The 24,396-nt window shown below is 37.9% G+C and overlaps 1 protein-coding gene across 2 annotated transcripts in view; it reads left to right on the forward strand.

The window, feature by feature from the left end:
• Positions 1-24,396, forward strand: part of Wdr37 (WD repeat domain 37) — a 71,133-nt gene that overhangs the window by 24,993 nt on the left and 21,744 nt on the right. For both annotated transcript variants that reach the window (XM_071619875.1, XM_027948025.2), the window contains 6 exons: positions 2,466-2,601; positions 4,765-4,836; positions 7,041-7,085; positions 9,318-9,394; positions 19,778-20,018; positions 21,145-21,286. In XM_071619875.1, the coding sequence (XP_071475976.1) occupies positions 2,466-2,601; positions 4,765-4,836; positions 7,041-7,085; positions 9,318-9,394; positions 19,778-20,018; positions 21,145-21,286 (713 nt within the window). The remainder of the gene's footprint in view (positions 1-2,465; positions 2,602-4,764; positions 4,837-7,040; positions 7,086-9,317; positions 9,395-19,777; positions 20,019-21,144; positions 21,287-24,396) is intronic.

A 24,396-nucleotide genomic window follows, 5' to 3' on the forward strand; every position in this document is an offset into this window, starting at 1 on the left:
TATTCTGGGGCTTAACAGTTGTATGTATAAAATGTGCAATCTTAGAATTCTAAAACTTTCTGATTGTTTCTGAAGTAGAGGAAGAAATAATCATAAAAAATTATCCTTTACCATGAGCAATACAAAATAAGGTTTGGACAAAGGTAAGGATATGTACAATAATACTCTGCTTTAAAAAATATATTGGAGATATTTAGAGACTTAGTCATTTTAGGACTAGAAATTCATATGAATTTATAAGAAACATATTATACTAATGATTTTTAATAGCATTTGCACACTGTGTGTACTCATCTTAAGAAATAACATTATCTGAAAATTGAAGAAATAATTTGGTAACAGAATATATTCTGATTTGTACTACAGCATGGATTCTTGGTATTAAAGCTAAGCATGAATGCAACAAGAAAAATGCTACAATCTAGATTCATTACTTTCCTTCCTTCTGACTCAGAGCCATGAAAGGCAAGTAGCATGTTTGGTGAGATAGTGGGAACACAAGTGTATTAAGTAAACCCAGAAGAGGTTTTTCCCCTTCCTGGGTGGCTAATGGTGTATTTCTAATGCTACATTGGGAGGGAGGTAAGATAGTCTAACCTGCAAACTACTTTAAAGAAACTTGTGAAATTGTTAACCAGTATTTTTATAAAGTATCTTTCATTGTAGAAATAAAAAAAAAAAAGAAAAAAACCCAAACCCTTTCTGATTTTTTCGGAAGTGCTTTAGATTGCATCTTAGTTGAAATGATTTAGGATAATAGGCCTAAGCATCATTTAGTTGCTATTCTGCTGCTTTACTGTAAAGTTTGAATGTTTCTTCTAAGTAATTCAGTCTGTTTTGTTGCCTCTTTTTGATTGTGACTAAGTCAATGTTTTAAAGAAAGAGTTAAAGTTAATAGATGGTCAAAATATAGTGGGCATTTTGGAAAGATACACATGAGATGATGTTACAATATTCATAAACAGCACATTATCTTGTGCTTACAACATTAAGAATATAGTTGGACTCTCATGGTGGTAGTGATAACCCCTCTGTTCTTACTGTAGGAAGGGGATAAGTGAAAAATGTGGTTTCTTATAATACTATTATTTATATTAGAAATGGTGAGAGAGTTGGAAAATGAAATTTACTACAAGTTACTATGGGGAAAGTTGTATGTGGTCTTTAACTTCACTCTCTACTAAAATATTGTGATATTTGGTATTTAAAGAACATTTTATGTAAGCAAAAACACTTTGTTAAATTGTGGAGAGATCATTTTGCTGGATTGAATAGGTAACACCTTCAGAAAGAAATGAAGTTAAGCAAGTCCTTTTATATTATCTGTCAAATTTAAACTAACTGAGACGGAATCTGTGTATTATTGGTAAAAATGTCGGATTCTTCCTCAAGTATTTTGCTTTAGTCTTTCACTGTATCAGGGAAATACTTTGAATGGCACATACCTGAATTGACGTAACAATGGATTGTGCATTTTTGTGTTTATTTAAGAGTAAATTCAAACACAATTTTTAGGGCTTTGCTAAACTAGTGTTGAAGTTGTATGATGCCATCAATGTTTGACTTTCACTTGGTTTTATGGTTTCATTATTCTGAATAATCTACAATATTCTGATTTATTTAAAAGCTAAGAAGGTTTTCTTTTATCTAAGAGCACTTTAAAAACGAAATTTCAAAGACATCTTTTTTAGTTTCTTCCTCACTCATTTTATTTTTCCTATAAGAGGAAACGAGAATTGTTTGTTGTATATCATTATATGAGATAATATCTTCCTATGTGTGTACCTCATTGTCTGTATTGTTTTCATGTTTGACTCCCATTAGACTGTGCGCTTCCAAAAGGCCAGGAGTCCATGTGTTGTTCAGCTCTGTTCCTCCATCTAGTGCAGTGCCTGGCTTTGAGCAAGTGCTCAATAAACAGTTTAAAACAAACCTGCTCATCTGTTAAAAGTGTCGTCTTTTGTTCCTCTCCCAGCACGGGCTCTTTTTCCCTTCTGATAAAATATGATTGGTGTAAATGATCAAAAACAGAAAAAAAATTGAAAGATTTTCATGAAGCACAATAATATTAATGGTTCGGGTATTCTTCCTTTTTCATGTCTGGTTGGCTAGCTAGCTCTTTGTTTTTTTTTAAATAATTTGGAAATTTTGTCTGATGTTTCATATTTGTGGAAGAGTGACTTAAAATGCCTACCTATGCCTTTTTCTGTAGTAAGAATTACTTACCTGACTCCAGTGAAGTGGGGAAGTCTTCCTTCTCTGTGATACCCAGCTGAACGAGCCTGACTTACTATGCAAGGCGTTTCAGTTCTGTCCATGCTTTTATTGTGTTCCTTTAGTGTTTACAATATGTGATTAAGTGATTTATGCTTTTTTTCAAGAGATTATTTTTGTTTTTCCTTTGTAACTTAGAAAAATTCACTTCAGTAAATGTTTAAAAATGCTCTTTCCCCTCTTAATTTTAGATTGTCTCCAGCTTTAAAACTACCACATCAAGGGCTGTCTGCCAGCTTGTAAAGGAGTATATCGGCCACAGGGATGGTATCTGGGATGTCAGTGTTGCAAGGACACAGCCAGTGGTGCTTGGGACCGCCTCTGCTGGTGAGTTGCACCCTGATCCATTTGGCTTATCGAGATGTGACTTTGCTTGCAAATTGACTGAGGTAGGTGACTGTCTGGGATCAGTGGCCTTTTTGTGTTCAATGGGTAGGATGACAGCCAATGGTGGACTTGAATTTCTGAGGAAGGAAATACTTGAATTTAACTTAGTCATGTTAAAGAATCAATATTCACTTATGGCTGCTACATAAGTGGGGTATTTTAAAAATGTTAGGTATTTTTTGGTTGACTTTGTTCCTGTTATTCATAGCCAGATATATTTCTGATTTGTAGATAGATTTGACATTTCTTTTTTTTTCACTAGTGAAGTAGAGCTCAGGGAACTGCACATTATTTAGGGAGCTTAGCTGGCAGTGGAGACACCAGTCTCCACTCAGAAGGTTTGCCTGCATGAATCATGGGGGTAGGGTGTTAGAGAGAGACTTCTTTCTTCTCACTATAGCAAGAGACGTTATGGAAAGCTAAGGTGGTATAGGTATAACATAGTAACCCTTCAGATAAAAATTGCCAAAATTTAAAATGGTACTCAGTTTTTTGAAAATGATTTTCCAGCATGTGAGAATTTAATACTCACTAGACTTTACTTTTTTTTTTTAGTTTTATTGATTTTTTAGATTTATTGAATGCATTACAATTCTTATTACACATATAGAGTACAATTTTTCATATCTTTGTGTATAGAGTATGTTCACACCAATTCATGCCTTTATACGTGTACTTTTTTTTGCGCTATAATTCTTATTACACATATATACCACAGTTTTTCATAACTCTTTGTATATAAAGTAGGTGGACACCCAATTTGTGTCTTCATATATGTACTTTGGATAATGATGTCCATCACATTCCACCGTCCTTGCTAATCCCCTGCCCCCCCTCCCTTTTCCTCCCACCCCTCTTCCCTATCTAGAATTCATCTAATCCTCCCATGCTCCCCCTCCCTACTCCACTATGAGTCAGCCTCCTTATATCAGAGAAAACATTTGGCATTTGTTTTTTTGGGATTGGCTAACTTTACTCAGCATTATCTTCTCCAACGCCATCCATTTACCTGCAAATGCCATGATTTTATTCTCTTTTAATGCTGAGTAAAATTCCATTGTGTATATATGCCACATTTTTTTTTTTATCCACTCATCCACTAGGACATCTAGGTTGGCTCCACAGTTTAGCTATTGTGAATTGTGCTGTGTGTCCCTGTAGTATGCTGTTTTTAAGTCCTTTGGGTATAGTCTGGGGAGAGGGATAGCTGGGTCAAATGGTGGTTCCATTCCCAGATTTCCAAGGAATCTCCATATTTCTTTCCATATTGGCGGTACGAATTTGCAGTCCTACCAGCAGTGTATGAGTGTACCTTTTTCCCTACATTCTCGCCAACACTTATTGTTGTTTGTCTTCATAATAGCTGCCATTCTGACTGGAGTGAGATGATATCTTAGAGTAGTTTTGATTTGCATTTCTCTGACTTTACTTTTAAAAGGTAAAATAGAACATGATATATTTGTTATATCAGTGAAGAAAAGTTCTGTCTCTTATTTGAAACGATGATATACATGAGCACTTCAGGTTGCTTTCGAAATTACAAATAAAACTTGAAAAGATACTAATATTTCTGAAATTTTATTTGGAGAATTGGCATTTATCAGATTTTTCTTAAAAATTTTCCCCCACTCTTAATGCATCTAAGATAAAAGACCCAAAGGAATATTTTTTGTGTGTGTCAAATAAACTAACTAGACTTAGATGCTGTTTGAATTTTAATATTGAAAGATATTTTGAAAAATTTCAATATCTCCATAAAATAATGAAACCACATAGGACTGGAAATGGTTCTCAGTGTTAGAGAGCTTGCTTAGCATGCACACGGCCCTGGGTTCTTTATCAGCTATGTAAAGAAAAGGAAAACTAATGAAACTGTGTGCAGTCAGTGTAGATTAGGAAATTGAGTCCATGATTGTTCATTTACCAACTCTGTGGCTTTGAACAAGTCACAACCTTTCCAGTCTTCTTGGAACTTTTTTTTTTTTTTAAGATCCATAGAATATTCTGGAGTAGTAGAGTCATTTTTGTGTATCTTATTTTTTTTTTAACAAAAAAGATTGTAAAATTGATGATTGCTATGACACTTTTATTTTGATCTTGCAGATCACACAGCTTTGCTATGGAGCATAGAGACAGGAAAATGCCTTGTCAAATATACAGGCCACGTGGGTTCAGGTAAGCATTTACCTAAATGAGCAGTGTCACTAGAAGCTATTTCCTTTTGGATTTATTTTTTTAAATCTTTCATGATAAAGTCAACTATATTCATAGAAAGTTATGTATTTGACAGAAAGTTTTGCTATTTTGGTTGTCAGGGACGTTGTGGTATATTGAGACTATGAAAAATGCTGTGCCTTTAGCTTGGTTGGACTTAATTAAGGGAAAAGATTAGCTCCCTAAACAAAGCACATGTCATATATTAGTCTACATTTTATCTGCTATTGTGTATAAACCATATGTAGGAAATTTTGTAATTGATTTAATATATGCATTTTTACAAAATATGTATCTGTTTTAGAAGTTTGCTTTTAATGTAATGATATTTTGGATATATTCAGGCTAAATAAAGGATACACCTTACTTTATTGTGCTTTGTGTCTGTAGTTAATGCTATCTACAATAGCTCTTTTCTGCCTTTTCAGTTTTACCTGGGAATGAACCAGTGTCCCAACCAAATTTTATTTCTCACTTTTCTCCAAAATGCCCTTTGAGTTTCTTTTTAACTTAGAATGCCCTCATCGCTAGCCTCTATCAGAGGCAGGCTGCCACTCACTCACCACCTTTGCCAGCTGACACGGTACCCTTAATCTTTGTAGAGACTATAGAGCCAGAGTTATCATTGCCTTTAGCTTGTACAAAGTTACACACTTGGGTTTGTTTGGGTGCCTTTCTGTCTACTTCAGTAGTCCCATCCAGGCCAGGGCTCCAAGTGAGCTGCCCTTATCTCTTTCCTTCGTAGGATCTTTTATTTTTCAGCTCTTCCTCTTGTCACCTGTGTCTTCTGTCTCTTGCCATGGGCTTTTCCTTCTCAGCATATAGACAGGCTCATACCTTTCCCATAGTGAACATCTTCTCTCCATGTTGCTTCCTTACCTGTTTTCCTTTCCACCTTCTATCCCACATACTACATCTGTGGCACTATTGCATGGCCTGCAGTTTTCTTACACAATGCCTGGGATATATATATAATAGGTGCTCAAAATATAACACAACTCTGGTAAAAGAATGAGTATGGTATTCTGTTTCTGTGTTTTCAACTCAAATTCATTCCTTAAATATATGTATCTAGCAGATACATTGCTTAAATTTATTACTTAAAAGTTATACACACTTTTAACATCTCTTTCCCCCAGTTATCTGTATTTTAATGTTGAGATTAAAAATATCTTCTAGCATTTTTCATTTAGTTTCTTAGAAAAGTATTTCTAATGGCATAGCTACAGAATTTCATTGGAAGAGATAACTGATTGAGGTGTGGTACTCCCACTACATTCTGTGTAAGGGACTACACTTTCTTTATGAGATGTGGAGGTGAGGGTTTGACCTCCCCAGAGCGACTTGTGTTCAGCTCTTTTTTGACTGACTAGCGATGGTTTCAGTCAGTTATAAGACCTAGGATTTATTTGAGGAGAGAATCCTAAGTGGGTGGGCGGGCTCAGGATTGCTTTAGGAGCTGAGCAGTGCTATTAAGTTGACTGTGGCCTCAGTTATTGTCCTTGTGCTTGTTGTCTTGTTAACCACCCATTGAGATATCTCATCTGCAGTCAAGGAAGAAAGCAAGGGGAGTGAGGTGCTGAGGTTCTTTTTTGGCTTCAACTACTTTTTTAAGAAAATGAGAGCTTCCTCAGAAAACCTTCATTGAACTACCTTTTTTATGTTGTTGAACTCTTGAATAAATAAAAGAAAAAGTAAAGGTTATCATCACAGTTTAACCCAGTTCTTTCCCTGGATTGGGGGAGTTCACTCATGGTCTCTATTTGTCTTGAATTGATTGGGATTCTGTATGCTGGAAGGAGAACAGGGTGGGGCCTGTCAGTTAGGGACCAGTAGGCAGCGTCTGCATACTGGAGTTTGCCTTTGCCTGTTGTCACAATGATGTTTCTTTTTTCACCCTGATTTATTTTTAGCTCTAAATAACTCCCTGTTTGTAAAAAGAAATAGATTATTGATGTTCTTTTTTTTGTGTGTTTCCTATATTTAGCAATCTGGTAGTTCTAACACATTTATTTATAATTTAATTGAGTGAGAGGATTTAATATTGAACTATCATAGTGCCTTTAATTTTTAATATTAGCTTTGCAAATATATATGTGGCTAATAAGTACTGATGAATTGTTTTGTTACTTTAAATTTGTGTTTATAATATTTTTATTTTGCAGTAAATTCTATAAAATTTCATCCCTCAGAGCAGTTGGCTCTAACTGGTATGTTGATTTTTTTCTCTTTAATTGAACAAAATTATTGATAATAATAAAACAACTATAAATATTCTTTTTTGGTAGCATCTGAATTATCCATGGCTTTTATGAAAGTTAGGCATTTTATGAGTTAAATGAGAAATGAATAAAGAGTAGTACTTTTAAAACCAGTAGTGGATCACAGATTGGAATTACTTGAATTTATTGTGAGATTAAAATTAGTTCGTATTCTTTTTTTTTTTTTTTTTCCTTTTCTCCTCCTCTCCTTCCTCCTCCCTCTCTCTCTTTGGCAGAACTGGAGATTGACTTCTAAGGATACTCAACCACTGAGCTATATTCCCAAATTTTTTATTTTTATTTTGCACATTTTGAGGTAGGATCTTGTTCAGTTGCTCAGGCTAGCCTTGAACTTGGGATTCTCCTGCCTCAGCCCCTGCAGTAGCTGGAATTATAGGTGTATACTACTGTGTTGTGCTTCAATTTGTAATCTTCTTGAAGTCTTTTATAAAAAGCATTTTATTATTGCCTATGATAATTTACAGTAAATTGTAATATATATATTTTGAAACCCTGTGAATACTGCTGTATTTCCTAATCTATATGTATCCAAAATAAAGAAATGAGAAAAAATAATAATGAGATAGCAATTTTCTAGACTCAGCACATTTTCATTCCTTTCTAGACAATTTACTTACACTGTGGTAACTTGGATTTCTCATATTTCAAATAGTGGTTTAAAAAGTATAATTACATTTGTTGCTTTTGGAAGGTAGCATTATTTTCTGAGGATTTTTCCTAAAAGAATTGCAAGACACCTGTAGATATTTTGGGGTTACTGTAGATAATCTTGAAGGGTATGTGTAGGCTTTTGATAGATTAGAGGTCTGCAAATCTTCCATAAAGAACCAGTTAGTAAATATTTTTATCTTTTAACCAGAGGGTCTCTGTTGAAACTCCTCAATCCTGCTGTTGTATGAAAACAGCAGAGACGATGCACTGGTGAAGGGATGACCTTTTACTTACCAAAATGGCTACCTGGATTTGGCACAAAGGCCAGATTTTGCTGATCCCAAGGTACAACCTAAAAGTTGAGATGACTGGGTGCTTCATGCAGGTGGAAATGTTTAAGCAGGGAGCCCACATATGAGTACTTTTAATGTGTGAGATGCAGCAAGTCACTCAGTCTGGTCAGAGAATTTTTATATGTGAGAGGAATATGGTGGGAAGGTTAATCTGAGAACAATTTTCACAGGCCTAGACCATCATAGCTAATTTATGCCTTAATAAGTATTTGAAGACTAAAGTAGGCAAGGAATTTAAACCTTATTATATTGGTGGGTTGTTGTATGATTGGAAAAAAGGGTAAGGCGGCAAGGAGACCAGTGTGTTGGCTATGTCTAGATGTAATACACCAAAGGGTTAGAAAGGAGGGGTGAAACCAAGAGATGCTTAAAAAAGGTACTGATGGAAACTTGGAGATAATTAAAGTAATGGGGATAGAGAAGAGCATTAGACTGCAATTCTATATATTATTGATTTGAAGAAAAATTGGCAAGTTAGGGCAGTAGGTTGATTTCTGCCATAAAAATATACTACTGTCATCATATGTAGTAGTTTCTTTAGGAAGCTCTGCAGCAGTGAAGAGAAGATGAAGGCCCAAATGGTTTTTTTGAGGGGTGAGACGACACCATTCTGGTAAATCTGAGAGCCTGTTCTGGGTTTTGTAGTTCTACCCTTTGTTTTCACTCCTGAGTCAAAGCATTTCTTTCCAAACTTTGGGGAAAAGAGAAGAATAGGGAGGCAGCACAAATAAGTAACAGTAACAGGTGCCTGGCAAATTGTAAAGTCCTATAAATGATGAATGCATTAAAACATCTTAGGTTGCTAAAACATCTCAGAATCTATTTTAGTCACAAGCTATGGTGTAATAAAATTCCTATTAGATAGAAAATAAAATCTACATATTTGTAAATTTTCTCTGAACCTCCAAAATTTTCTACCCTAAAATGAAAGGGGATGTAGTTTTATAAGTAATCATAATCCTGATTTTGTACATTTACTCCTTTGAATAGGATTGTGTAGTCTGTGAATTAACTACTTAAATCAAGAATATTTATTGCACCAAATAATCACTAAATTAGAAAAATCTGACTGAGGTTTCTTAGCCAGAGCATAGCAAAGAGCACATTTTATGTATGATGTGTACATTGGGTAATTTTCCCCAATTTCTCTCTTCAGCTTCTGGAGATCAGACTGCTCACATTTGGAGATATGTGGTACAGCTGCCGACACCTCAGCCTGTTGCTGACACTAGTGTAAGCACATTTTACTTATCCATAAAACTCAATATGGTCCTACTCATGTACAGTTCTGGGCACTTGCAAATTTTAGAATACATTTATAGTATCTGGTGTGGACTGAATGCTTGTATCTCTCTGCAAATTCATATGTCAAAGCCCTCATCTCCAATGTGGCTGTATTAGCAGCAGTTGGGATCTCTAAGGAGTAGTTAAGGGTTGAATGAAGTCATGAGCATGGAGCCCTAACCTGAGGGCATTAGTGTCTTTCAAAGAAGGTCACCAGAGAGCATGTGTGTGCTTGCATAGTGTGCTCTTACACTGTCCCTTGCTCTGTCATTTTTTTTTTCTCCTCCATCATTTGAGGACAGAGAAGTCTTCTGAAAGCCAGGAAGAAAGCCCTTACTAGAAACCAAATTGGCAGGAACCTTGATCTTAGACTTCTGACTTCCAGAACTGTGTGAAAATAAATTTCTGTTGTTTGTATGTCACACAGCCTTATGGCAATTCATTATGACAGTTGGAATTAACTAAGATTTAGCAACAGAAGTGATATGTTGATGTAAGAAATACCTAAGTGACTAATATCAAAATATTAGTTAATAGGTAGAGGTTGGAGGTATTTTGAGGTACCTGCTAGAATTCTAGATTGCTGAGAAGGGATTGTTGGCAGAAATAGGGATGTTAAAGATAATTCCATTGAGGGCTCCGGAAGAAAAGAGGAGAGCTGGAAAGGAAGCTTCTATCCGTTCTTCTTAAAAAAAAAAAAAAAAAAAAAAAATATATATATATATATATATATATATATACACACATATACATCACTATGCACACAATGTTAAAGGCCATTCTGGTGAGATCTCAGGAGGAAATGAGGAACAGGTTATTGGGAGCTAGAGGAAAGATCAGTCTTGTTACAAAGTGCTAAAGAATTTGGCCAAGAGTTTTGTGGAAGGTAGATTTTCCAGTTTGGATATTTAGCTGAAAGGATTTGTATGGAAAGGATGAAAGGTATGACCTGGTTTCTTCTGTGTGCTTAGAGTAAAACATGAGAGGGAGAGAGAAAAATTGAACTATTTTGAAAAAAAAGAACTAAAACTTGAAGATTTAGAATATTCCCAGCCTATCCCTATTACAAAAATCAAGAAAGTTTGTTCTGAAGAGACAATTAAGGGCATGGCTGAACAACTATTTGATAAAGAAGTAATGTAGATATGAACTGCAAATTTAGTTAGCCACCTCAGCAATAGCTAGGAATAGAGAAGAGATTATACTAGTAGAGACACTGCCAGCTGGGAGTAAAGGAAATAGAGAAAATGAGATAAAATCAAATAAGGCTCTCGAACTGTTGAGATTCTACAACCCCCATGAAATAGAGCTGTCTGGCTGTAAACTCCTCCTCATCCTTCGAGACAAGGGAGGAAGGACCTGAAAGTGATTTGGAGATTGATAGGGTCACTACTTTCGTACCACAGGCCCAGTGGACAGGGTTAGTTCCTTCTCAAAGGGTGAGGCTTCTTTGGTTTCTGGGGGCCAGGATGACACTGCCCAGTGCCGTGGGTGGGGCTGCCCAGATGAGGCCCAAGGAGACTGGGGTGGTGATGCCATCTTGGTGGTTTTGGAGGACAGACCATTGAGCCAACAAGGATTGTTTGGGGGGTCTTAAGATCCGTGGAAATTTGCCTTGTTCAGTTCTGGCCTTGTTGGGAACCTGTTGTCCCTTCTGTCTGTCCTGTTTCTCCCTTTTGGAATGGGAATGTTTATCCTATGCCTGTCTACCATTTTATTTTGTAAAAATAAAACTTGCTTGGTATATTTCATAGCTGGAAAGGAATTTTGCCTCCAGAAGAATTTTATCTGCAGTCTTACCCATACCTAATTTAGATGCTACTTCGTTAAGACTTTAGACTTTAGGGCTGGGGATGTGGCTCAAGCGGTAGCGCGCTCGCCTGGCATGCTTGTGGCCCGGGTTCAATCCTCAGCACCAAATACAAACAAAGATGTTGTGTCCACCGAAAACTGAAAAATAAATATTAAAAAATCCTTTCTCTCTCTCTCTCTCTCTCTTAAAAAAAAAAAAAAAGACTTTAGACTTTAGTGCTAATGCTGGAATTAGAGTTAAGATTTGGGGACTTTTGGGATGGAATGAATGTATTTTGCCATGTAAGAATGTCATGAAGTGGGGGCTGGGGTTGTGGCTCAGTGGCAGAGCACTTGCCTAGCATGTGTGAGGCACTGGGTTTGATCCTCAGCACCGCATATAAATAAGTAAAAAATAAAGGTCCATCAATAACAAAAAAATATTAAAAAAAAGAATGTTATGAAATTTGGAGGACCAGGGTAGAATGTTATGGATTGAGGTTTGTGTTGCCCCAAAATTCCTGTGTCTTAACCCCCAATGTGGCTGTATTTGGATGAAGGGCCTTTAATTAGGAGGTAGGTAAGATTGAATGAGGTTATAAGGCTGGGGCCCTGATCCATTAGGGTTAGTGTCCTGAGAGGAAAAGACAACTAGAGCACTTGCCTTTTCTCTCTTATTATGTGAGAACTCAGCGAGGAGCAGAATGTGCCAACCAGGAAGAGAAACTGCTCTGGTTGGTACCGTTGTCATGTTCTGCTCTCCAGGACAGTTTAAGAAGATAAACTTTTTCAGCCACTCAGTATGCTTTTGTTATGTTTTGGCATATTTTATTTTGTTATGGCAGTTCAAGCCAAGACAAGACCTAAAAAGAAGTATCTTCATACATGGATATGCTTGCTTTAGCCTTACTTTCCACAAATATTAAACATTTATTATTCATTCTTTTAAATTTTATGTTTAGGTTATAATTCTTAGTGTATTATATATGTAAAAATAGACACCTTGTTAATCTTTTGTGGATTTTTATTACCACATTAATTAATGACTTATGTGGCATCATCATTTTTATGTGGGTAAAATTTTAATGTAGGTAACAAAAGGTATTGCACTTTGAGAAGAAATATCCACCTGTCCTTAAATTACTTTTGTACCACTTCATTCTGAGTCAGTAGATATATGATCACATGATGGTTTTAATTATTCTTGGAATGAAAATTATCCTTCCTAGTTTCTGTTGCACTGTAAATTTTAGCGATGTTGTCATCACAGTGGTTAGTCTCTTTGCTGTATAAGCAGGTAGAAATGGTGACAGCACATGATTTTATGTAGTCAAGTGCAAGTCTGTGAGGTTTCAGTTTGTGTTGGGCTGTGATTGTTGTGAGGATATCAATAATCTAGTTTTTATATTTCTGTCTTTGAATATTAATTTACTTTTCTGCTTTGTAAACATTCTAAACATCATTGTATTTGGAGGCAGGTTAAGTAATTAATTCCGGCAATAAATGAGCTTCTTTCAGTTGAAAGGTCTTAACAATTCATTTTTAATTGAGTATGTAGTGGTCCCCCTTAGTCCACAGTTTTGCTATCTGAGGTTTCAGTTACCTGTGGTTAGCTACAATCTGAAAATATTAAATGGAGAAATCCATACATAAATAAACTTTAAATTTTAAATTAAAAAAATACCATTGTTATTATTCTATTTTGTTATTAGTTTTTGCTAATTAAACTTTATCAATATCTATTTAAGTATTTATACAGTTCAGTACAGTCTGTTAAAGAATCTGCAGAACCCCTTGGAACATATCACCCTCAGATCGGTGGGACAGTTACATATTTAACAGTTTTTTTCTTCCTTGTAGAATTACCAAACTATCTATTATGTGGCATACTTAAATTGTGTATTAGGGGGAAAAAATTAAGCACTGTTGAGGGACAAAGGCAAAGAAATGAGGGTGAGGATTAATGTTCAGAAAACTCACAAACTGAATATCATCAGGATTGTTTTCCAAATAAAATTTGAAAAACACCAATATTGGTAGAGGAAAAATTTTTGTACAGTTCTTAAAAAGCATTTAATAGTTTACTTGTAATACTAAATAACTTTGTTTTCTCTTCATTATTTTGCTTGCATTTAACATGAGTGCTTTTCCCTTGGATAACTGCTACCTCCATATTTGGGGCTAATGTTGGAGTGAGAGGAGCTTAGTTTGAATTAAAGATGAGCCTGCGTTATAGATGTTTGGATGGCTTCAGTGAGCTCCTGCCTCACCTCCTTGGTAGTAGGCAGTACCCTTCTGTAGTTATTGCTGGATGAAGATGCTTCTTAATTGAAATCAGCTTGTTTTCTTAAACTTTTGCTGGCCAGTCTTGACTCAGATTTGCTTAGCAATTCTAAACCTAGATTTTTAAGACAGACTCTAATCTGTTAAAATCTTTGTCTTGAATCAGTACAGTTTTCTCACAGATGTGTTATCTTTAAAATTTGCATCAGTGAGTTTTATTTGTGAGTTATCCACAGTGTTGATTTATTTAAGAAATATTTGGGTATGTAGAATAAAGAGATTTTAGATTACCAAGTAAATAGGTGTTACACATTTGTTTTGTGACATTCAGTCATTAAGTAGTAGGGTTAATTTTTTCCAACCCAAGGTGGGAATTGAAAGGAGTTAACTAAGTGGCTTTGAGTGTGGTCTTTGCAATGTTAAAACACGATTCAGTGACTCTTTGATTTTGAGGACTCAGTAGATACTTTATCAGTATTACATTGGCAATTTCTGGACATTTTGTTAAAATATTGCTGTCAGTAAAACCATTAAACACATTAATTAGCTCTAAGATGGTAAAAAAACCACACATATATATGTATGTATGTATGTAATTTCTACTCTTTCTAGCCCCTGCCCTTTGTCAAAAGAAGGTTAAAAGAGCTTATAATTATTCTTAATACTGTACAGTACCTTTTAGTATCTTGTGTAGTGGAAGAATTACTTGTGTAAGGTGTTAACTTTGTTTCACCTTTTAAAACAGGGATCCTGACAACCAGGAATTCCAGGGCTCCCTTCCAAGCTCCCACATGTCCACTCTGCATGTTCAGTCCCTCAGTTGAACTTTCAAGTGCCTCACACTAAATGTGACCCAAACCTCTAACACATGATCTTGCTCCCAAACCCCCTCAGATGTTTCCTGTGTGAGGAAGTAGTTCTATTGTATACCTAGTTGTTTATTTCCTTCCATCAAAAAATACTTACTGAGTAGCCTCTTGGGTTCACTGTTCTAGGTCAGGGTTCTAGCGGTTAACAAAACTCAGAAAATTTGGAATTCTATTAGACTTCTCTTATCCTCACCCTCCTTCACTTCTAAACAGTCCACGGTTCTTAAAGCCACATTTCTCTGTTCCTGGGATACTGCTTCTGTAGAAGTGTCTACTAGCACCTGCTATCTCCCCAACCAGGGACAATGCAGGTGCAGATGAATAGGACTGCTCAGGAGCAGCTGTGGGAGTTGGGAAGCCTTACAGCCTAGAGGCCATTGCCTTCTGAATGGTTCCACAGGCAGCACCAGGGACAAGAGTCAGCCAGACACCAGACTCCGAGCTGGATGTTCCCAGTAGGAATTTAAGATGATGTGGACTTCCTCCTTCCCGCTTGGGTGCAGCTTATCTACCTGGTGTCATTTTTAACTTAAGCAGCATGCCCCAGGAGTGAGGCACTCATCTCCTGCTGAAGGAAAAAGGTTTTGTCAGCCCTTTATTCTTCCAGTTTTACAAGCCCTTATCTTTTCCAGCCTGATCACTGTGGTTGTGGCTTTCCTAGTTTCTCTGCCTGAGGTGTGGCTGCCCATGACACTTCCTTTTGGTAGTCCATAAGGAATGATCTTTCTAGAATGCACATGCTGTCACCTCAGTGCCTTCCCCTTGCCTTCAAGGTGAAGTCCTTTCAAAATCCCTTCTGTTTTGATGGCCCTTTGCCAGCCTTTCCAACCTTTTATTCTATCACTCCTTCTCTCTGCACCCTCAACTGAACTCAATGGCTCTCGCTGCCCTGCACTTAACACATTCTCTCCTTTTCCTAGTGTGCCTCCTTTTAACCTACATGAACTCCTCATCCTGCACATGTTGCTCAGATGTGGCTTCCTTAAAGGGTTAGACCACCCTTGTGCATTCTCAACACATCTTTCTCTTTTTCTTTATGGCGTTTAGCGTAATCTAAAATGGGTAATGTGTTGTATGATCATTTATGCTGAACTCTCTCACAAGATCATGAATCCTCTCTTCCTGGAGAAATCCTACCTCTGGCTAAATCTCTCTTTTTTTTGGTCCCTTTCCTGACTTGAGCAGTGAGCACCCTGTGGACAATCTGGGTTGATTTTGTGGCCCTGCACTGCTACCATTCCTTTTCCCAGCCCCCCACTCTGCAACTGAAACTTTTGCCTCTTGGTTCTCTGAGAAGATGGAACCAGTTGGAAAGAACTTCTGTACACATCTCCCCCTGCTCATGTGTCATGGCACCAGCTGTCCTGCAGTCAGGGGTCATGACCTAGCCTCCATCATTAGGGTCCTCTTCCTTTTCCTCTTCTTGCTTGGATGTTGCTCCAGCAATGATTCCCTCTGCTCTGTGTCATCAGAAGTTTCTTTCTTGGGTCTTTCTCAGTAGCACATCTGTCCCACAGCCTACCCAGAACCACCACTCCATTAGCCTTCTTATGCTGACCTCAGAAGTGTTACCTGTGCTCCTTTTCCTCCTGAGGCACTGTTTTCTTGGGCCAGCTTTGTGCCCCTGCCACTTTGTTGAGCCTTGTCTTTGACATCCCTCCCTGTTGTCCACCCAGTGGACGTTTACAGGCTGCTTCTTTGCCTCCTTCATTTTATTTCTTATCTGTGATCCTCTCTCCACTTCATACTTTATTTCTCCCATTTTTTTTTTCCCTTACTTTTGAGCCTTGCTGTCTGGCTGTCTTCCTCTTCACAACTCTGTTTTCATTTTAGATGCTCTGCCTGCTCACCTTTGTGTAGGGGTCTCCTCTCTCCTAACACTCCATGGCTCACCTGCTGTCCTCCCACACTAGTGCCAGATGATCTCATTTAGCACCCATGGCTTTACCAACTATTTGTTGCTACTGATCCCAATAGTGTGTACTGTATGTGGTTCTCTTTTTAAATCCAGAATTCTGTAGTCATCTGACTCTTCACTCCATCTCTCCTTGGATGTCCCATAGCACTGCAAACCTACTGAAATTGAGTTCTGGATGTTGTCCCCAGTCTGTTCCTTTTGTTGTGCTATCCATCTCAGAAATGTCACCATCTATCCAGTGGTTTGGATAAAACACCTTTTTTTTTTTCTCCTTCTTGGGACTTGGGATTGGACTCAGGGTACTTCACCAGTGAGCTATATCTCAACCTTTTTCACTTTTTATTTTGAGACAGGGTCTTAGTAAGCTGCTGTGGGCCTCACTAAGTTGCTGAGGCTGGCCTCGAACTTGGATCCTCCTCCTGCCTTAGCTCCTGAGTCACTGAGATTACAGGTGTGCACCATGGCACCCAGCTGGGCTGAACACTTTTAAATTGTCTGCAAACTCTTGTGTTTTCTTATAGTCCATGTAAATATCAATCTGTCAGCAAATCCTGAAGCTCTACCCAGAGGATATTCGTCTCATCTCTGTCACCACTGTTCTAGCCCAGGCTGCCTTCTGTTACCTGCACCTTTGTACTCTTTGAATTTCTCCCTGTTGTTTCCAGGGCGGCCATAACCAAGTACTACAGGCTGGGCAGATTCAACAACAAATTTGTGTCATCACAGTCCTGGAGCCTGCACGTTCAAGGTCTTCCGTGGCCTCTCTCCTTGGCTTTCAGAGAGCGGCTTTCTCACTATGTGCTTCATGGTTATTCCTGTGTGTCTGTGCTCTCCTCTCCTCTTAATGATGCCAGTCTTGGTGGATAAGAGCTCACTGTGATGGTCTCCTTTACCATCAGTACTGGCTCAAAGGTCCTCTTTTCTAAATACAGTCACATTCTGAGGTCCTGGGGGTCAAGAATCAGCCCACCACAGCTGCCTACCCTCTTCTCACTTTCCCCTTGTTCACACAGCATAGATCAGATTCTGTCTCATCCCTGCTTAAACTGTGATGATTTTCCATAATACATGGAATAAAACCAAAGTCTTTTCATGGTCTTACACCAGGTTTTACACCACTTTACCTATGTCTACCTACTCCCCCGCCCCCCATATTGACACCCTCATTTTTTTTTTTTGTAGCACAGACAGGACTTTACACTGTTTGCTCTGCAGTTCCTTTCAGTATTGGTATGGCTTACTCCCTTTCTTCCTTCACAGTCTGACTCAAGTGTTACCTTGTCAGAGTCTTTTGTCAATAATTCTGAGTGAATTAGCAGCCCTTGACTATCTACCCCTTGTCTTATTTTTCTTCACAGCACATATCACTACTTGACTGTGTATATGTACATAACAAATATTCTCATACTAGTACACATACATATGACATATTTCCTTGCATATTTATGCACATTTGACATATATTCTTATACTTGTGCATGTATATACATGTGACATACAATTGTTTTGCTTTCAGTGTGAACTTTATTTTTTCTTTTTTGTCGGTGTATTATAGTTGTACATAATGGTGGCATTTGTTGTTACATACCAGTACATGCACACAATATAGCAATATCATTTGGCCAGTATCTCTACCCCGTGCTTCTCCCCTCTATCCCTTCTTCCCACCCCTCGTCTCCTTTCTCTATTCTCCCTTTGCTTTTCGTGTGACCCCTCCCCCCCTTTTCTTTCCCTTTTTCCTCTATAGCTTCCACGTATGGGAGAAAACACACAACCCTTGACGTTCTGACTTTGACTTATTTCACTTTACATGATGGTCTTAAGTTCCATCCATTTTCCTGCAAATGACATAATTTTATTTTTCTTTGTGGCTGAATAAAACTTCATTTGTGTGTGTGTGTTCTTGAGCACTAATTATGTATTAGCACTGATTATGTATGTGCACACACACACACACACACACACCTTTTCTTTATCCACTCATCTGTTGATGGACACCTAGGGTGGTTCCATAGTTTGGCTATTGTGAATTGTTGTGCTATAAACATGGGTATGTATGTATCACTATAGTATGATGACTTTAATAAATTCTTTAGGATAAATAAATACCGAGGAGTTGGTATAGCTGGGTCATATGGTGGTTCTATGACTAGTCTTTTGAGGAACTCCCCTACTAATTTCCACTGTGGTTGTACTAATTTACAGTCCCACCAACAGTATAAAAGTGTTCCTTTTTCTCCACTTCCTCTCCAGCATTTATTATTTTTATATTCTTGATGGCTGCCATATGACTAGAGTGAGGTGAAATTTCAGTGTAGTTTTGATTTGCGTTTCCCTAATTGTTAATGATGTTGAACTTTTTTTCATATACTTATTGGCCATTTGTGTTTTTTCTTTTGTGAAGTGTCTGTTTAATTTACTTGCCCATTTATTAATTGTTATTTGTTCTTTTTGGTGTTTTTTGAGTTCTTTATACATTCTAGGTATTAATCCTCTGTCAGAAGATAAGATTTTCTTTCATTCTGTAAAATGTAGGTTCTCTTTTCACATTCTTGTTCCCTCTGCTGTGTAGGAGAAGGTTTTTTGTGTTTTTAATTTGATCCTATCCTACTTATTAACTCTTGTCATTATTTCCTAAGCTTTAGGGGCACTCTTGAGATAGTTGTTGCCTGTGCCTATATGCTGGAATGTTGGCCCTACATCATATTACTGTGTGTGTGTGTGTGTGTGTGTGTGTGTGTGCATGAGTTTCTTCCTTGTCAGAATAGAAGTTCTGTGAGGGCAAGGACTTTGACAGTCTTGTTTATTCCAACGTTCTTACCACATAGAATGAACGTAGTCTTACATAGGACAGATGGTTTTTGTCCCCTTTTCTGCCATGTAAACAGTGCCCGGTCTGTTTGTAAGCACCTGATGAATATTTGCTGAATGAATAAGCATTTTCTTCAAGCTTAGACTGACTGTTTTATCTTTAGCATTTGACAAATTCTTCACTGATACCGTTGGAAAATAAAGTGAATTCCCATATTAGTATACAGTAGAATTCTATAATTATTTTAGAATTATAAGCTTGTATTAATTCCTGAGAACTGAAATGCATTTTTGATGTTAGTGATGTTTAATTGTATTTGTTTAGTTTTATATTACATTTCTACTAATAAGTGGCAAAAAGTTAAAATGTCAAAAATCATTTTATTTGTCATTTTCTTGGTCAGTAGAAATGGATTATATTTCATTTGATATCATTGTGGTCTGTAGTGTTTTTTTTTTTTAACATTTGGCTTTCAGTTTCTGCCAATCATAAAATTGATAAATATTCATTGAGCACTAATTATGTATTAGATACTATATTTGTATTGGTCGTAATGATGAATAAGACCTAGGATAGATGAGACCAATCTGATGGTGTAACTGTGACAGAAAAAACTCAAGAATCCCAGGAAATCTTTCTTTTGTGATTTTTACCTTTAGCAACAAATATCTGGAGAAGACGAAATAGAGTGCTCTGATAAAGATGAGCCTGATATTGATGGAGACGTGTCTAGTGACTGCCCTACTATTCGGGTTCCGCTGACATCTCTTAAAAGCCACCAGGGAGTGGTCATAGCTGCTGACTGGCTAGTTGGAGGGAAGCAGGCAGTGACAGCCTCGTGGGACAGAACAGCAAACCTGTACGATGTTGAGACGTCCGAACTTGTTCATTCTCTGACAGGTACCTTAATAGAACATGTTAAATTGCTAGTTGGTTCTTTCAGTTTTTGTTTGCATATTTATGTTTGTTGTACAAATGACTTTTTGGCCAGAATTGTGTTTAGTCTTCTTGGCTCTTCCATTGTAAATTTTGGAGATCATTTCTAATTAAATTTATTGATAGCTAAATTTATTTTATTTTTAGGATATTAATTGTAGCATAGAGTATCTCAATGTTTGAAGTATAGTTGTATTGGTTTTCTATTTCTCTGTGATAATTTCTATTTCTATAGACATAGTGACTTAAAACAACAGGAATCCACTCTCATGGCTTCCTGGTCTGTGTTTCTGGGTGGATCTTTCTGCTCCTCTGCTCAGGGACTTGCAGACCAAAGTGAGGGTGTTGTGGGAGCAGGACCTCACTGGGGCATGTGATCCTCTTCTGAGGTCCCCATTATTTTGCTGTCAGCTGGAGACTGCTTTGAGCAGCTGGAGGCTGCTCTGGGTCCCTCTGAAGGCCTTGCCTCACCGTTGCAGTTTGCTTTCTTCCAGGCCACTAGGAGGGCTGAATTCTCCCACCTCTGGAAGGGCCTGGTTAGATGAGGCCACCCAGGACAAGCTTTCTTTTGATTAACTCAAAGTCAACCCCTTTAGGGACCTTAATTAATTACATCTGGAAGTTTTTTTTGTCTATAATGTATCTTAATTACCAGGAGATACTCCATTTAAAGATTTTGCCCAAATGCAAGATAAGGACATTGTTACAGTACATGCCTTTTACTGAGGGACAGAATATTAGGCCAATAGAAATTATTCTAGAAGTGAAGGATTAAGATTTAAGCTTTTGTACTCAGCCCATTAGTGATTTGTCTGACTTCTTGTTAGGATCAGAAAATGGGTTGTATGTCCATATAGTTCCCTGCTCCTTTAAAGTGGCTGCCTGAAGTGAACCTAGCTTCTTTGAGAAAGCTGGTCCCACCCTGACTGCTCACGTTACTAAGTGATTCCTTTAGGTTTTCTTTTCCATTGGCTGTTAGCAGTGGTGTTTATAAAGAGGTATTTTTAAGTTTTTGTATTTTCAAAAAGTTTCACTCTAATTACAAATCTGCAGGTGGATGATCTTGCACTTTTATCATCTTTTATTGTAGGGCATGACCAGGAGTTAACTCACTGTTGTACACACCCCACTCAGCGGCTAGTGGTGACCTCCTCCCGTGACACGACCTTCCGTCTCTGGGATTTCAGGGACCCTTCCATTCACTCTGTGAATGTTTTCCAAGGACACACGGAGTGAGTTCAGAGATATTAACTATTTATGAAAAAAGATTTATGAGTTACCATTAAAACTTAATTCTAATGTTATTTTTCAGTAATTGCACCTCTACTCTTTCAAATGACTGTGCTTTTCCTAAATATTTAGCTGCATTTTCAAGGAATTTTTAGGGGATTAAGAGAAGACTTTAATGTTCTGTCAAGAAATAGGATGGGAATGGAATGGGGTGGTGAGGAGACAGAGGGAAAAGGAAGAACCAGGAAGCACTCTAGGCTTGGTGGAAGGACGGTCACGTCCTCCATTGAGAGGGTCTGACTGCAGCTCTTGCTGGACCCTCCCAGGTTGTCTTAGTGCAGCTTTCCTTAGTCTAGTCTGGTTCTGTTATTACTTGTGTTTTCAGGTGTGTTCTGGTAAAAGATATATTCTCTCTCTCTCTCTCTCTCACACACACACACACACATACACACACACTAGCATGTGTCTCTCTCTACTTGGATTTCTCTCAGACATCTTGAGCATGAGGATGTCTTAACTCTTTCTTTCCACAAACCCATTCTTCCAGTTTGATCCTTCTCAGTAAGCAAGGAGACCATCTGTCCAGTTCCTTGTGACACAAATCTTGAAATATTTCTTGATGATTCTCTTTTAAAAATCTCTCTTTCGCCATTCTTCCATGTTACCCCGCTCCTGGTCCATTAGTAAGAACCCTTTCCATTGAGAAAGGGGAGGAAATGTGGAATGAATGTAACAAAATCATGCTATGTGCATGTATAAATATACCATAGTGAATTTCACCTGTGTGTGTGTGTGTATGTGTGTGTGTGTGTGTGTGTAGAAAGCACCAATCAAAAATAAATGAGTGAAAGGAAGGTCAGTACAGTAGAGGGGAGAAGGAGTGGGCGCTGGGGAATGAAATCAAATTCCATGCTTGTATGATTTTGTCAAAATGAACCTATTTACATATAACTAAACTGCTCTGATTAAAAAAAATAAAATAAAAGAGTCCTGTCCAGGCACACTTCCCCAGTATTCCTCTCCACTGCTCCCCCTTGTACTACTGCCCCCCTTTACAATGTCACTGTCTCCAACGTGGATGACAGTGCTTGTTCTGTTTGATACTCTGCCATTTTTTAAATGAATGAATACTTGTTCATTTGGCTACTGAAAAATATGAAAAATCTTTTATATATTTAGTGTTAAATATTAAGTTGTAGTTTCTTGTTTAAAATGATAATAAAATATTTGAAAGGAAAATAGGACGAAGTTTTTTAAGAAGCTTGAGATAGAAAACAAGGATGTGTAGGAATTGTTAATAATTGTGGTCCGTATTGTAAAAGTATATTGAGGTCTTTTCATATGACTTGGTCTGTTCCAGGAGCTGCTTTTGTTTTGAATTATTTAATCCTAATGTGAGATGGGTTTTTATTCTAGTACCTCAGGTAACGGTAGCCAATAGAAATTATCTTCCCGTTCTCAGTGACTGACACAACATAGTGTTGTCACTTTATCACACTGCAGAGTAAACCTAGCCCAGCCTGACCCCCCGAGAGCTCCAATGTGGGACTCCATCTCATATGGACCTCAGTCCTATCTGCCATACTCAGGGTTGGGGATGAGGCCACAGCACCTGCTTCTGAACCAAATGAGCCTGGATGTGATGTGCAGTACATACAGAAGGGATCCATGTGCAAAGGTTGCACCTGGCAGTCCTGCACACTCATGTGGGGGTGGGAGTGGGGGCCCTTTCTGCTGTAGTGCTATTCTTCCCTGGAGCATACAGTGAAGGCAAACCAAGGTTCAGAGGACAGGAGTGAGGATTCCTACCCACTCTTAACTTGCTAGCCTGCAGATTCTTTCTAAACTTTTGATTTTTAAAAGTTTTAAGCCTACACTAAAGTTGAAAGAATAAGAAGTAAATGCCCATTAACCCTTCCCCTGAATTCTCCTAATCACCTATCGTTTGTGTGTGTGTGTATTTTGTACTGGGGATTGAACCTGGGACACTTAACCACTTAGCCACATCCCCAGCCCTTTTTTTCTATTTTAGTTAGAGACAGGGTCTCACTGAGTTGCTCATGGTTTTGCTTAGTTGCTGAGGCTGGCTTTAAACTTGCAATCCACCTGTGTTAGCCTCCTGAGTCACTGGGATCACAGGCATGCGCCACCGTACCCAGCCACCTATTGTTTTTATTCCAATTTTTTTTCCTTTCTATCTTGTGCACACATGCACAAACTATATATTTATAAAATACGCTTATTTTCTTTGGCTGAGCCCTCCAAGCATGTTTCTTTTTAAGAATTAAGATGTTGTCCTATGCAGAACATTATCAATTTAAGAAAATTAACTGAAATTCTCTGACACCATCTAATGATCTGGATTATTTTCATATTGATCCAGCTTTCCCTTAATTTTTCTTTGATACTTTTTTTTAGATGTAGGATTTAATAAGGATTCACTCACTGCAGTTAGATATAATGTTCTTTGGCCACTTATTCTGTGGCAGTTGTCCACACAAATTTTTTGTTATATCTTATGACTTTTTAATTATTTTTGTGAAGAATACAAGGCAACCATCTCTCCCCAACCTTCTCTGCCTTTTGGTATGAGGGATTGAATCCAGGGGTACTTAACCACTTAGTTACATCCTCATCCCTTTTTAGTTTTTATTTTGAGACAGGGTCTTGTACAAATTGTATGCATTCTGGTCACTTTTGGCCAATGGTCACTCTGCTACCTTGTTGCAGGCGGTGGTGGTGGTGGTGGTGGTGGTGTAGAGACGCAGTGTCAAATCAACACACGGATACCCAGAGCTTAGTGAGAAAGCTGGCTGATGAGAAACTGCAGTCCACTTTCAGCAAGCTCGTTTATTTTTGGAATGCATACAGCTGTTATAGGGTTCAGGTAGGGCGTGCCTGCCAATCACACATAAGCATTTTAACACCTATAAGCCAATCATCTTATGCCTAATGTAACTGCACTATGAGGAAGCACTATATATTGCTGTCGTAGTGGAAGGTAGTCTGGAAGGGTCTTTGTCCCTAAAGAGAGGGGGGCCTTATGAGTTGGGGGTTTCATGCCCTGAAGCACCTGACTCTAAGACTCCTGACCTGGTAGTCTGGTAGCGTG

The sequence above is a fragment of the Marmota flaviventris genome, chromosome 12 (genome assembly GCF_047511675.1).
Source record: "Marmota flaviventris isolate mMarFla1 chromosome 12, mMarFla1.hap1, whole genome shotgun sequence".
In the NCBI taxonomy this organism is placed as follows: domain Eukaryota; kingdom Metazoa; phylum Chordata; class Mammalia; order Rodentia; family Sciuridae; genus Marmota; species Marmota flaviventris.